Source organism: Kogia breviceps, chromosome 19 (assembly GCF_026419965.1).
Source record: "Kogia breviceps isolate mKogBre1 chromosome 19, mKogBre1 haplotype 1, whole genome shotgun sequence".
In the NCBI taxonomy this organism is placed as follows: domain Eukaryota; kingdom Metazoa; phylum Chordata; class Mammalia; order Artiodactyla; family Physeteridae; genus Kogia; species Kogia breviceps.
In genome coordinates, this window is record NC_081328.1 from 43297745 (window position 1) to 43311980 (window position 14236).

Consider the following 14236-nt stretch of genomic DNA (forward strand, 5'->3'; position numbering starts at 1 on the left):
GAATGTGTCATGTCTGTGTGGAGATATTCTCTGCATCTCACACCCTGATTTTTTTCTCTGCCAGAACCAAGGTGGCAGTCTCTGTCTTATGGCTATTGTGTTGGAGACTGATTCAGCCAAAGTAAAAAGTCACACAGTTTCCTTCTTTCAGTCACACAGTTTCCTTCTTTCAATCCTCTTTCCCTTTGGATGCTCCATGCCATTAGCCCCAGATTCTTCTTTCAGACAAAACCTTCCCCGCTCTTGTTTCCAAATATTTTAAAAGACTGAAAGTTTCCTTACAATGTGCCAAACCATAGCAGAAAATAGTTGTGAACTTTTTTTTCCTGTGATCCTTATAGCAGTTAGGAATAAATATTTCTCCTGTAGCTATAAACCAAGAAGTTAAATTTTTATCAACGCCTCTGGCTTACTGAACCAAGTGTTATCGTGGCGAAGTGGTCCTGACATGGTTAAACTGATACATCATGAGTACAGTTGCTATCAGGATGCAAAGTGAAGGTCCCCCCTGTAGGGCACAGCCCTGTGCAGTCTCGCAGGATCTGTAGCAAAGCCATTTCTATATTGCTTGGTACTTACTCCACAAACAGAAGCCTCTTCCTTGTGGCCTTGGCAGGAAATGATTGTTGTCTTTCCCTCAAGTCTAAACTGGAACATCTGGAAAAACATTAGTAACCTTTTATGTGTTTTTATGAAACCAGGGCAGTAAAAACTGTAGAGTCACCACAGATACGTGTCGTGTTTGCCAGGATAAGTAGACCAACATTGAGATGGCCGATTGTAGGGAGAACATTTTACTAAACAAGAAGGGGATATGCTTTGGTTAGGGTCAGAATGTTATTAAAAATAAGATGCCTGAATTCACTTAAAATGTATAATTACCTATTGAACTGTGATGTTTCCACACATGGCAGTAATCTTATATAGGTTTCATGGCTTCTTTAACATCGTGTAGAATGGTCCAGAGCTCAGGAATTTGCTTCTCAAACAATCCCTCCCTGTCAGAGCCAAAGGGAGCAGATGCCGGGCAGCTGCAGCTTAAGAGCCCATGACAGATTAAAGGAAAATGTGCAGCTGGCAACAGCTGCTGTCTCTGGGGCCCCACCCTGAGGGAAGCTAGAGGACAGACTGAGGGGAAGGGGCTGGCCAGGACGCCAGCAGTTGTGGAGTGTGCATCCTGAGACCTGGAGCTGCGGGAGAGCCGTGATGGTTTACATCCCGTCAGCACAGCCTCGCCGGCACAGCCCCGCCGTCCCTCCCAGAGTCTCCCGTTGCCAGGCTACACACGTGCAACCCTAACCCTAACTGGGGAGCGCAACAAAAAGTAGTGGCCCGATGGCGATAATGGACAGAAATTACAAGACTAACAATCATAGTGATGAATATCACACACATCCTAGTGCTGTCCTTGAAAGAATTCCTTAAAAATGTTCAAGAAGGGTGTGAACTAAGTGGAAGACTTATTTTTATTGATATAAATTTCTTATTAGAATAAAACTTTATGGCCTCAGGACTTTTAAAAGATGTCCTGCTTTAAAGTGTGCAATAAAGTTTGTTACATTAATTTTCTTACATACATACCTTTTCTCAAGATTGTAAAAAAAAAAAATCAAAGTTTCATGTCAGTTTGCTTGTAGTCAGAATTGTGTTGTGTTTAATTTGACATTTATATGAACTAATTTCAGCATTATGAACACAAGACGTTATTTAAATATGAGTTAGAATGAAATGCATTTGTAATATAATTTATAGAGCTATAATAAGCTATTTGACTTCAGAAAAATTTCTGGGAAATAATGTCTTTGCTATGTTAAAAAATGTCCCTACAACTCACCACTAGTGTAGAGTAGACTCTGAGTTGCTTTTCTGTCTATAGTGATGGATTTACCAAGTACACATGTTTCTTTTTAACTTACAGCACATAATCATTTAAAATTTATAATGACTCATTGAATTGTGATGTTTCCTCCAATGGCAAAATCTTATACAGGTTTCCCTTGCATAGAGAATGAAGGTCTATGACCTGCATCCAGCTGGTTAGGGTCTCATATCTGCAACCCTGGCCTAAACAACCCAATTTTTACTTAGGGAAAATATGATGGTAATGATGTTTCCAACAATTTTTATCATTTACTGTATTAAATCTAAAACACCAGTAACAATAAGAAGCTATATAACCATTATTTTATGTGCCGTTCCAAAAAAAAAAAAAAAAAAAAACAGAAAGAAAAACCCTCTGCCTCTAAAAATGACACAGTTCTTTATTATCACATCGATTATAAGATGCAACCTGATTTGGAGATGTTAAAAATGCGGAGGGAAGAAAGTACATCTTAGAATCCATGAAATAATCTTAGCATATAGTGAAATATTTATTGAGATGTAACTTTTACATATCAGATTTTCTAAAAGCAGGTCACTGGAATATCCTGGTTGTCTTTGTCCTCCTTTTATGGCCTTTTTGTCCTTCCAGAGAGCACCTTCCTACATCGAGCTTTTACCATCTGGCTGACCCCCTCCCATCCTGCAGGGTTTTCACAGATTTCTTATGGAACAGAAATCTGTGTTCCAACACAGAAGAAAGGCAATTAAGATGACAAGATTGTTCACCAATCCCTCCTCTCCTTTGTCTTACAGCTATAGAACAGAACCAGCATTAAAAGCTTCTAGCAACTCTGGAGAGCCTGAGCCATCCATGGCCCCAAAGTAGCAAAAATTCAGATAATAAGCAAGATACCATTAATTCATGCCTTCATCATCTTTTGCCTAGATTATTGCAACTACTTCCTAGCTGATCAATTCTTGCCTCTGGCCTCACCCTTTTGTGATTTATCTCCCAGACTTCAGCCAAAGTGATCTGTGGAAGCCACAATCTGTCCATGTCACTTTCCTGCTTACCACGCTTCATTGACCACCTGTAACATTAATGTAGCATAAAAAGGGACTTCCCTGGTGGTCCAGTGGTTAAGACTCCATGCTCCCAATGCAGGGGGCACAGGTTCGATCCCTGGTCGGGGAACTAAGATCACATATGCTGTGTGATGCAGCCAAAAAAAAAAAAAGCTAGCATAAAAAGATGTGTCATGATCTCTAGCATCATCTATTGCCTGTCTTCTCAAGTAGGAGTAAACGTGCCGTTCCCCACCTCAGTGCCTTTATACGTGCTCTCCCTGTGCCTAGAATGCCTCCCTGTTGTTGTTGCCTATAAGTCTCCTATTTCTCTTTCAGCATCTGGTTTAGATTGTCATCTCTTCCTAGAGACCTTCTCAGACACTTCTTCCTCTGTGCCACCTCCGGACAACCCCCATGGACTTATCTCTGTTGTGCTTATCACACTGTATAGTAATATTATTTGTTTGTCTGTTATCCTTATTCAACCCTGAGTTCCTTGGGCGCCAACAGTATCTAACAAATAGGTCTATAAATGTTTAACTAATTAATGTTGTTTTGGATAGCAGTGATCAGTATATGTCTTCCCCACCCACCTCCATCCCATCCGTCTTCCATGACCTGTCTGTGCTGTACGCTTTCAAGGTTGAGAAGAGATAAAAGAACCATTTGTTTCTCTGCATTCTACTTAGCATCAGCATCCCATCGAAGCCGACTTTGGCTGTTTCCTCAGCTCTGAGCTGTATCCTGTCTGTCTCTTCAAACTCCTTAGCTGTTTCCCTTTGAAAAAGGACCATTTATTTCCGATAATCTCATCAGATGCTGCCACGCTAGGGAACAAATTCTGTTACTGGTCTCTTAGGAAGAGAGATTTGGCTCGAAACTGTTAACATTTGCTCTAAGAATCAGTTTGTTGTTTTACAGAACTGGCTTTGCCTTAATCATCTCTCTTTCAAAAAGTTTTAACGGTTTTTGATAAGACCTATATAAAATCCAGCCAAAGCAACTCTTTGCTCTTGGATTTTGAAAAGTACAGACCCAATTTTCCATAGTTGTGTTGTTCTGAGATGAAGTTGGCCAGCTGTGTTAATGACCATGTCCAGATATCAGCTGGAGATTCCTGCCAAATGACATCATAACCTAAGTAACAGAGATGGTACAACAAAGAAAAAGGCCGAATGGAACATTCCCTCTCATATAAACATGTTGTCCGGTGGGTTGAGATGGGCCAGCCCCCAGCAACATGACTCCAGGTTAGAGCAGACAGTATATAAGTTTAGCTTTCAGGATGGGCACTGCTTGTGAATTTTCATCTGTGTTCTGTGAACTAGCATCATTGACGAGAGGCTTGATTCTGATATACTGTCTATTTTCTCCAGAGTGCTATAAATTCTTGCGTGAAAAAAAATGTATTTGCGCGCACACACACACACACACACACACACACACACACACACCCCACACCATACACAAGACATTGAAAGGGAGGTTTGCTGTAACCCTGCCCCGTGGTAGCTACTTTAAACTTAGGAGAGTTAGAAATTTTCCAAACCCTTTGTTTTATGTACCAACGAGATGATTCTTATGGTTTCTAACAAGTGTCTAACCCAGTCAAGTTCTTTCTTTTTCGCCAGCTTGACTGAGATATAATTGACATACAACATTGTGTAAGTTTAATGTATACAATGTGATGATTGCCAGTCAGATTCTTAAGCTACTCTTGTGTTCTGACCCAAGAACTAAAATGTTTTTTTTTTTTCCCCCTGAACTATTAGAAATGTGAACTTGGAAAAGAGGGAAAATCACTTTGATTTAAAGAACAAGAGACAAAACTTCTCAGTCAAGTAAACAATCAAACCCATCAATACTTGTAACTTATCCATTCGGGACTTGGAAATGACCCTCACCTCCGATAGGATGAAGCCTCTGCCCTTCTGTGAGGAACAGGACGGAAATGCCTATGTTAAGAGTTCTGAAAAAATACACATAAGACAAGGCCTAGATACATCTAGTTTAAGATCTTCTAAAATTGCCACGTTTTCCTTCATAAGCCCTTCTATCCTTGAGGAAGGAAAAGATTACTTTGAAGGTTTATCTCAGTGGAAATTACAGGTAGTTTTAGTTTTGCATATGAGTCAGTTGTGGATAAATTTGGCCAAGCTCAAAGACAAAATGCCTTAATTTGCACTTAAATGAAAAAAATCACAAGTGACCATTTGATTTGAATTTCAATTGCTTCCCTGATAGATACCAGCATTTACACACTGAAGTATTATCTGCACCTGCCAAGTATTATCTTCCTCTGATTTGTCATTGGAGTAGGTGGCCACAATAAAGGAAGGACCTGCTGACTACCACATCCGTTTTTCCAGTCTGTGTGGGAAAAAAGGTCTCCATACTCTTTCTTTAAAAGCATAACTCCTGCCATTTTCTAACAGTGTTTACCATCTTCCCTGCCCTCATCCATTTAAAACAGTGAGTGTACACATTTGAGACCCCTGGTTAAGAAACAAATACATATTTGTTCAAATATGGACTTAGTAGAAAGTATAGCAACAAATTCCTCTTACTGCTATTGAAATAGTACTCAAAGGATGAAATAAGCACCCTTAGAATCTCCACTGTATCAGAGATCATAAACAACGGACAGTAGCACAGAAGGAAGAATGTTTATGTTTCTTCCTGCTGTATGTCCTTTATCCTCGCTATAGCTGTTCTTTATCTGTGACTCCATTATCCTGTATTCAGAAGAAAAGAGCCTTTGTCACACTTCTCTCATCTTTAAGACTATTACCTTGAACAGTTTTGACCCTTCTATGAAAATGGTCACTCATGTACTACAAACTTCTGTCTCAACTGATGAAAAAAAAAAAAAAAAAGAAGAATGAAAACTGGCCCAAGGCTCTTAGACTGCAATTTCTTTTTTTTCCTTTTTTTAAAATATATTTTTATTGTAAATACTCCCTTAAAAGCAATCCAGGAAACTGTCATTTAAGAAATCAACAAAATTAAGACTGCAATTTCTGACTGGTTCTCTGAGTTTAAGGGCCCAGGAGTAGATATTGGCCAGAGGTGGCTCCTAGGTAACTCTCGAAGACCTTAGTCTGCAAAGACTCTTCTCTGCATTCTTACCCATGCACATACCAGTAAAAGGTTTGTAGCTGGGACGAGGTACCAAAAAAGAGAAGGATTAAAAGCAGAGAAGACAGTCTGGGTAGGAAACATGAAACCAAGTAAGTTTGGTCAAAGGTGATTTTTTTCAATAAAATTATTATAATTGTCTCCATATATTTAAGCCCTTTTATTTTTCTTTGAAAATTTCCTTCATGGCAAAAGTAGCCAAAATCATCATTCTTGGAGGTAAAGTAGCAATTACATTCATCAAACACAGGTATGCTGCCCTGCTTAGCCTAGAGGGCTGGAGAAGGCAAGACCCCTTGTCCTCACTTTGTGCTCTCTGCCCTTAGCCCTGACAGCTGCAGCCGGAAGGGGCAAACTGGAGGTGTGTCGTCTGCTCCTGGAACAGGGGGCGGCAGTGGCCCAGCCAAACCGCCGAGGGGCAGTACCCTTATTCAGCACCGTTCGCCAAGGCCACTGGCAGGTAAGCAGGCAGATACTTCCAGTGCCCCAGGCAGGGGTGAGTTCTGGGTGGGAACTTCTTTTTTTTTTAAACATCTTTATTGGAGTATAATTGCTTTACAATGGTGTGTTAGTTTCTGCTTTACAACAAAGTGAATCAGTTATACATATAGTAAGTTCCCATATCTCTTCCCTCTTGCATCTCCCTCCCTCCTACCCTCCCTATCCCACCCCTCTAGGTGGTCACAAACCACCGAGCTGATCTCCCTGTGCTATGCGGCTGCTTCCCACTAGCTATCTATTTTACGTTTGGTAGTGTATATATGTCCATGCCCCTCTCACTTTGTCACAGCTTACCCTTCCCCCTCCCCATATCCTCAAGTCCATGCTCTAGTAGGTCTGTGTCTTTATTCCCATCTTACCCCTAGGTTCTTCATGACCTTTTTTTTTTTCTTAGATTCCATATATATGTGTTAGCATACAGTATTTGTTTTTCTCTTTCTGACTTACTTCACTCTGTATGACAGACTCTGGGTCCATCCACTTCACTACAAATAACTCAATTTCGTTTCTTTTTATGGCTGAGTAATATTCCATTGTATATATTTGCCACATCTTCTTTATCCATTCATCTGTCGATGGACACTTAGGTTGCTTCCATGTCCTGGCTATTGTAGATAGAGCTGCAATGAACATTTTGGTACATGACTGTTTTTGAATTATGGTTTTCTCAGGGTATATGCCCAGTAGTGGGATTTCTGGGTCGTATGGTAGTTCTATTTGTAGTTTTTTAAGGACCCTCCATACTGCTCTCCATAGTGGCTGTATCAATTTACATTCCTGGGTGGGAACTTAGGAAGCAGAGAGCAAAAAAAAATCACAAAATTTGGGTTATCCAGCAGTCACTGGGTTTGAAGACTTGGGCCTCTGTTATTAATATTCTGGTTAATTGAGAATATGTCAGAAAATTAACATTCATACATTCTGTATAATACAGATCATTCCTGATGATCTGTATCATATAGAAGGACTAGCTACTTTTGGCCTGGTGGTGCAGTGACCTCCTTCTCACACTTCACAACATCCCCAGGGTCTCTGGAAGGTTCAAACCTCAACAGATCCCTGCTAACCACTTACAGCAGGTGTGTCTCAGACTTGCAAAAAGAAAATGTGGTATGTGTAAATTCTAGTTATGCGATCTTTCCAGATGTTTGGATTCTGGATAAATGCTAATTTATATATTTAGGATGGAAAAAAAAGTATATTGGTTATGATCTTTGAAAATGTTTAAGTAGGGAAAATGTCCTAGGAGCCAAACAGTGCTAAAGAGTTATCAGAGGCTGTATTCCATATTTACTGTATTCTGTTCAGTTGTAAATATTCACTGCAGGCAGGTTTGCAACCCCTGGAAGCCAGTAAAATGGCACAGACATAGGTTTTGGTGCTTCCATCATGGGATTGTTTAGTCTACATCTTGGCCTTTGTTATCTTGAATTCTTTTTTACTGAGTGGCTGAGTCAGACATTTAGAGTTGAGTTCTTCTCATTTGGCTGTCTCTGAGACAATCAGAGATCGAATCCCATGGTACTAGACCACGCAGGGGGTTCTTGCGGTGGAAAGTTTCTTTAGAGGTGACTCGCGGAGAGTTCTCACAGTGTGGGGGGAGGGCGTGCGTGTGTCCGCTCAGCCGTGCTTCCCTGCTAATTGGTCCCTGCTTCTCTGCACCTGCAGATTGTTGACCTTTTACTCACCCATGGAGCTGATGTCAACATGGCGGACAAGCAGGGCCGTACTCCCCTGATGATGGCGGCTTCCGAAGGCCACCTGGGAACTGTGGACTTTCTCCTTGCTCAAGGTCAGTCCTATGATGCCAGAGCTTGATGATCAGTGTCCATAACAACCCAAGCAACTCATGATTTCCAGGGATGGATTCCAAGAGGAGTTGAGAATGGATATTCTTAAGCCAGTTGGTTAGAAAATGAAAGTCCGTCTCCTCTCTTCTCATACACAGTGGGACCCTTCTAATTATGACATTCTCTATTTCTTTATGGCTTGAGGGGTTTTTGGTATCCTAATCAAATTTACATAATCTAAGCTCTTTAATCTCCCAACTTTGATCTTTTTTTTTTTTTTTTTTTGAGGAACAAGAGCCCAGTTTTTTTATTTGATCATTTCTTGCATTTGAAGTACTCCTCGATGACATCCTTGGCCTGAGACTCTTTGCCATAATCCTTAACCACCACACAGCTGCAGCCAACCACTTTACGGGGTTTTCCCTCTCTGTCAATTTTACAGAGGCCTACCCATTCCCCTAGTTTCTTGTTGTCATCAACCTTAATCAGGTTGATTTGGTGCTCAGCACAAAGGGCCTCCACCAACTTGACATACATAGGCTCATCACAGTTGGATGCAAGCACACAGAGATGGGCTTGGCGCTTGTCTAAGGCTTTGGCAGCTTCGCGAATTCCACGTGCTAGGCCATCGTGGATGAGGGCGGTCTTCAGCACCTCTTGCAGAGCAGTATTAACGTCCATTACACCTCCAGCAGCAATGCCTTCCTCGGCCATGGCGGTGGGTTACGGGTGGAGCCGAATCTTGAGTGCACCCGCGCCTCCGCCTCCGCGCGGCTCCGCGGCGGCAGGGGAAGAGCTTTGATCTTTTTAAATGTACACTCAATAAATGTTCATCTTCCAGGGATCGTATTTTGACTTTATCAATTCTTTTGTAAGCCTGCACAACTATTTTTCTTGTATCCTAAGGAGGCAAATGGAAGTTGAAATGATTGTTGACCGTGGGACCCTATTTGAGGAATCAGGGTATTATTACCCTCCTATTGTAATAAATTCCTTTTGACATTTACCAACATTCACATATTCCTGGTGAATGGGAAATAAGTTAAAGGAGATTGTGGTCACACTATCCAAAGCATTCCCTTCAATGGCTCTGACCTCAGTCATCTATACAGAACAGTAGCAAGTGACAGGGGAACCTCTGTAGTAGAAAAGCTCCAGTCACTGGTGACTCTGCAGTACCATCTAGTGGAGCTTGACCATTTGCGTCAAGCAGGAGGTGGTGTGACTGTGACCAGATTTTACCCCATTCCAACAAGCCTCCCCTATGAGTAAAAGGGATCTTTGCATCTATAATTAATATCCACAAGTGCACACACTTCAAGAAAAACAAGCTCCTGCAAATCAAGCCCAGGCTGGAGCAGCTGAAGGGTAGTTGATTTAGGAAAAAGACAAGGTTTCTTCTTCTAAGATTTCAAACTACAACTCAGTCAGAGACTTAACTGGATCTTTAGCTCTCTCCTGCAAAGATTTGTTTCCACAACCTTAGACTCACAAAACGGTCAGAATCAGAGAACTGTTCTCCCCATGTACAGAGTGGTTCTTGCTTCCCCAATACAAGCCACCAAACAAACCTGGTTTCATGGTATCTATCCTTTTGCTAAGAGGGGGCTGGAGGAGCAAGGGAGATATGCCTAGCTTCTCAGGATAAAACATGGCAGGAGTAAATGTCCCAGAACAACCTGAGTCTGCTGGAAAAGGCAGGACCCCTTCACCACAGATAAGCTGTAGATGACTGCACACAGTCTGCCGAGAGCCCGTAGCAGCTCATCAGACACAGATCCCAGAGATTTGTTCCCTTTGCACTGCAGGCATTCTGGTCTCCCGTCGGGTCTTCATACTGTTTCATTCTTTCACACTTAAATCAGAGACTTTCTCTCAATCAGCAAATCCTACCCAAGTTTATTTAGCCTACCTTATCCACAAAACACTATGCTAGGAACTGAGTGATTTTTTTAAATAAATACACTACAATCCATGTCTTCAAAGGGTCTATAATCTGGCAAGGAGGGGATAAAACATAGATAAGGAACTACCTTAAAAAGCAGAGAATCCTAAGTACTCTGATGATAAAGGTATTTGAGTTAGAACAGGACAGACTTTGAAATTTGAATGGGAAAAATGTTCTATATTCAGGGAGAGGATGTAGTGTAAATGAAAGGTCAGAGAGGAGAAACAGTACACGACAGGTTTGGGGAAATATGAAAGTTGTCCAGTGACGTACATGAGGACTGTTGGGAAATAAAATTGGAAATGTGTGTGGAAAGAAATTGAAAAGGAGCAGATTAAAAGAGTTTGGACTTATCTGAAGGCAGTAGGGAGGCTTTCAAGATTTTTAAAAAGGGAATCAGTGCCAGAGTTGCACTTTAAAAAAAAAAAAAAAAGAAAAATCACTTTGGCAGTAGTGTGAATAGTAGAGTTGATGAAGGGATTAAAGTGGACCTGGGGATCAATTAGGAAGCCATTGTCTTTGAGTAGATGAGAGGTAATGCGAATCCAGGTGCAGTAGCTGTTCGGATAGAACAGGAGGGCCAAGTGCAGAAAAGATTTTGGATATAAGGGTTGATTACATGCAGGATGTAAGGACAGATGAGTTGATGATAACTCCAAAGTTCTAAAATGGATGTTTGGGAGAACTGTGATTCTGTTAACTGCCAGGAGAAGAAAAGAGAGAAGAGGAAGATTTCAAATTGAATTTTCGGAGGAAATTGAATACATGGTTTTTTTTCATATATATCTCCTTTTAATTTCTTAAATTCCAGCTTCCCTTATCTGTGTAAAATCAATTTATCTGTAACATACATCCAGAACCTTCTTATCCTGCTTTTTCCACCCCTGAAGACTCTGTCCAGGAAATTTATAGATGTTGCATCTGAGAAAACTCCTTAGATTCTGTCCCATATTCAGATTCATTCCATGTTAGAGTCAGTGTTTCAGTTGCAAACTACACCACTGTGAAAAGATAACCCAGTACATGGATGGCTCTCCTCAGGGTTAGAAGTATCGTACTTTCCAACCCTTCATCCTGTTATGGGAAGCCACAAAGTCTGGTTATCTGACCTCTAGGGATACAGAGGTGATAGGCCACATAACTGCTGCGTAGCCCCAGAGCCTGGCTGTGGCAGGTCCCAAGCTTGATCTGACATCTGAATCCTGTCCAGCTGAGGAGACAGCCTGGAAAATGTACTGTGTGTGCCGTAAGTTGATCTCTAATTTGGTTCGCATGTCATGCCAGCTGTGTGGAAAGAGTCATCTTAGGTACTCTTCAAAACTAGCAAGGGAACAACAGGCTCTTCGCCATCCAAGAGCTTACAGTCTAGGCTGAGAATCGAATGTATATTGAATTTTAGACTAATTACAAAACAGTATGTCAAGTGTGCTTGCTCCTCACAGGTGAAAATAGAAATGTTGAAGGGAAGAAGATGGAGAGTATAAAATAGGCTAAAAGAGTGGGGATGGGGTTGTTGAAGGCTGACTAGTTTAATTAAACTCCTGATTTCCTTCCTGGCCTGGGCTCAGTCTCTTCCCATGAGTCCGTTTCCCTCCCACTCTAAGGCGGGAGAAGGTGGCCTGGTACTATCATCAGTGATAAACATGTTCTGAGCTCCTTATTTTATGAGAACCTCTCAAGGAGTTTATACTATTAGAAATCGAAGATTTTTGCCAAGTTCAGAAAACATGCACTGAGAATTTATTACAAATAAGTGGGATACATTAAGAAAAAGATTAATAACAGAATAAGGTGACATATGTCAAGCAGGTTCAAGATGAGGTAACAGTGAGTGGGAGAAGCTTTTTGGAGACAGGGAGGTTTGAGATGGTTCCTAGAGAACAGGTAGAAGTGAGGCAAGTCATGGGGAGAAAAAAGGTATCCACACATGGGAGCAACATAACCGGAAGTGAGGATACAGGAGTACTTGTGGGAGATCCTAGAAGTGGTGAGCACATCCATTTTGGCCAAAGTTGAGGATTCTCACAGAGGAGTGATGAAACTTAAGGATAAACAGTAAGCTTGGGGAGAGATTATGCACAACCCAGGATAGGCTGCCCTGTCAAAGAACTGGACTCTTGTCCTGAGAGCTTGTGGGAGCAATTTTGTTAACAGTTTTCTCAAAACACAACTCACATACCAGAAACATAAGCTGTGCTTTGGCCGAGTGTACACCTTAAATACCAGCTTTCCCTCCTGCTGTGAATTTTCATGTTTTTCATGTTTCCTCAGCCCTGTGTTATGCCTGCTCTTGTAGGTGCCTCCATCGCGCTAATGGACAAAGAAGGATTGACAGCCCTCAGCTGGGCTTGTTTGAAGGGTCATCTCTCAGTAGTACGTTCTCTGGTGGATAATGGAGCTGCCACAGACCATGCTGACAAGAATGGCCGCACCCCACTGGATCTGGCGGCTTTCTATGGTGATGCTGAGGTGGTGAGTGCCTTTAACCAAGCCTCAGGGTGGTAAGAATAGGGAAGGTTCTCTGTCCACAGTGTTATCTGGGGTTGATGATTCCTGATATCAAGTTCTCAGATCTATACTTGCTCGAGGGCAGGAACATTCAAAACACCATTAAAGACCAGGAACATAGGTCTGGCCTGGAAAACCATGACTGTCCAGCCTGGTTCAAACCGGTAGTTGAATAAAGGGCAGGCAGCAGCCAGAGCCCTGAGCGTTACACCTGGGCTAACTGCGCTGCTTCCTCCGTGTCCTAGGTCCAGTTCCTGGTGGATCATGGGGCCATGATCGAGCACGTTGACTACAGCGGAATGCGCCCTTTGGATAGGGCAGTGGGGTGCCGGAACACTTCTGTTGTTGTCACTCTTCTGAAGAAAGGAGCCAAGATAGGTAGGAAAAAGGAAGAAGGTGCTGGCCATCTGTGCCCAGGGGCCAGACTGGTCCGGTGGTCTGGCTGCCCTGGGTGTGTGGTGTGAGTGTATGTAGTTTCCCCTCTGCCCTGGCCCAGTTATTGTCCAAGTGAACAGAAAGACTCTTGGCCCAGAGAAAGCACCATCTGAGCCATGTCTCCGCTACCCTGTGTCCAAAATCACACGGTTATCTGCCGTGCCCCGAGCAGCCTTAGCCAGGAGGCTGCTCTGACCTTAAGCACATCTCAGCACTGATGCCTCGGTAGCAGCCCCGCCCTGTGAGCATCCTGGATCCCTGCACGGCCACAGCCTTCGCTTTCCCTTGCTCTGTGTGTGCTTTGGACTCCCGAGTCCCTGCGGCTGCTGTCCCATCCGCTCCCCATCCCTCAGACCTGTAGACAAGGGTTGGCTGATATGCTGGCTTTTTTGCTGCCTGCCTCTCACTGCTGCTTTTTCCTTCTTTTTTTTTTTTTTTTTTTTTTCACCTTCATCCATTTTTTTTTCCTCTCCTACAACTTTTTGTTTTCTCCTTTCTTTGAAGGTTGTCAGACGTTACCGAGTCGCCCACGAGGTATATTTCACCGCTGTCAGCATCAGGCGTGGTCTGATGGCTTGGTCAGCTTTGCCTTCTCCTCTTTGATTTAGCCTGCATGAGTTCCCTACACCTCTAATCTTTTAATTTACTTCACCTTAAAAGAAGATTTTTTTTAATGACTGTTGTAGAGAATAACTTGAACATTTGATAACTAACCCTGAAAAGTTTAGTTGGTAAATAATTCAGGCATCCGTAAACTAATCGAGTTAACCTTTTCTTTCTCTTTGTGGGTAAAGTAGTCCTCAGTCAGGTTGGCTTGTTTCACACTGGAACCGTGCTCCTGGTTCAGCATGAATCCCAGGAGTCCTATTCAGTACTTACAAATTAGGGGAGCCTTTAGAGTCTTTCATGGTTTCCCTTCTGCAAAGAACGTATTTAAAAATTGAGACTAAACAGCTGGGGGTTTTGAGTCCCAGATTCTGAAATAAATTACCCTTTTTGCATTTAAAAAATCTTATGGTGACAT

At 42.2% G+C, this 14236-nt stretch overlaps 2 protein-coding genes across 12 annotated transcripts in view; one reads left to right on the forward strand and one right to left on the reverse strand.

Moving 5' to 3' along the window:
* Positions 1-14236, forward strand: part of TANC2 (tetratricopeptide repeat, ankyrin repeat and coiled-coil containing 2) — a 343384-nt gene that overhangs the window by 314793 nt on the left and 14355 nt on the right. For 8 of the 11 annotated variants that reach the window (XM_059048703.2, XM_059048706.2, XM_059048707.2 and 5 more), the window contains 5 exons: positions 6357-6490; positions 8200-8323; positions 12566-12741; positions 13023-13155; positions 13717-13746. In XM_059048703.2, the coding sequence (XP_058904686.1) occupies positions 6357-6490; positions 8200-8323; positions 12566-12741; positions 13023-13155; positions 13717-13746 (597 nt within the window). The remainder of the gene's footprint in view (positions 1-6356; positions 6491-8199; positions 8324-12565; positions 12742-13022; positions 13156-13716; positions 13747-14236) is intronic. The other 3 variants (XM_059048705.2, XM_067022257.1, XM_059048709.2) reach the window with 1 other exon arrangement.
* On the reverse strand, positions 8613-9111 carry LOC131746965 (small ribosomal subunit protein eS12). Its single transcript, XM_059048804.2, has one exon. It carries the CDS (start codon positions 9033-9035, stop codon positions 8637-8639), a length of 399 nt encoding a protein of 132 aa, XP_058904787.1. The 5' UTR covers positions 9036-9111; the 3' UTR covers positions 8613-8636.

What these genes read in the sequence shown, in the direction of transcription:
- LOC131746965 (XM_059048804.2), bottom strand. Translation starts at nt 9,035, where the DNA reads ATGGCCGAGGAAGGCATTGCTGCTGGAGGTGTAATGGACGTTAATACT.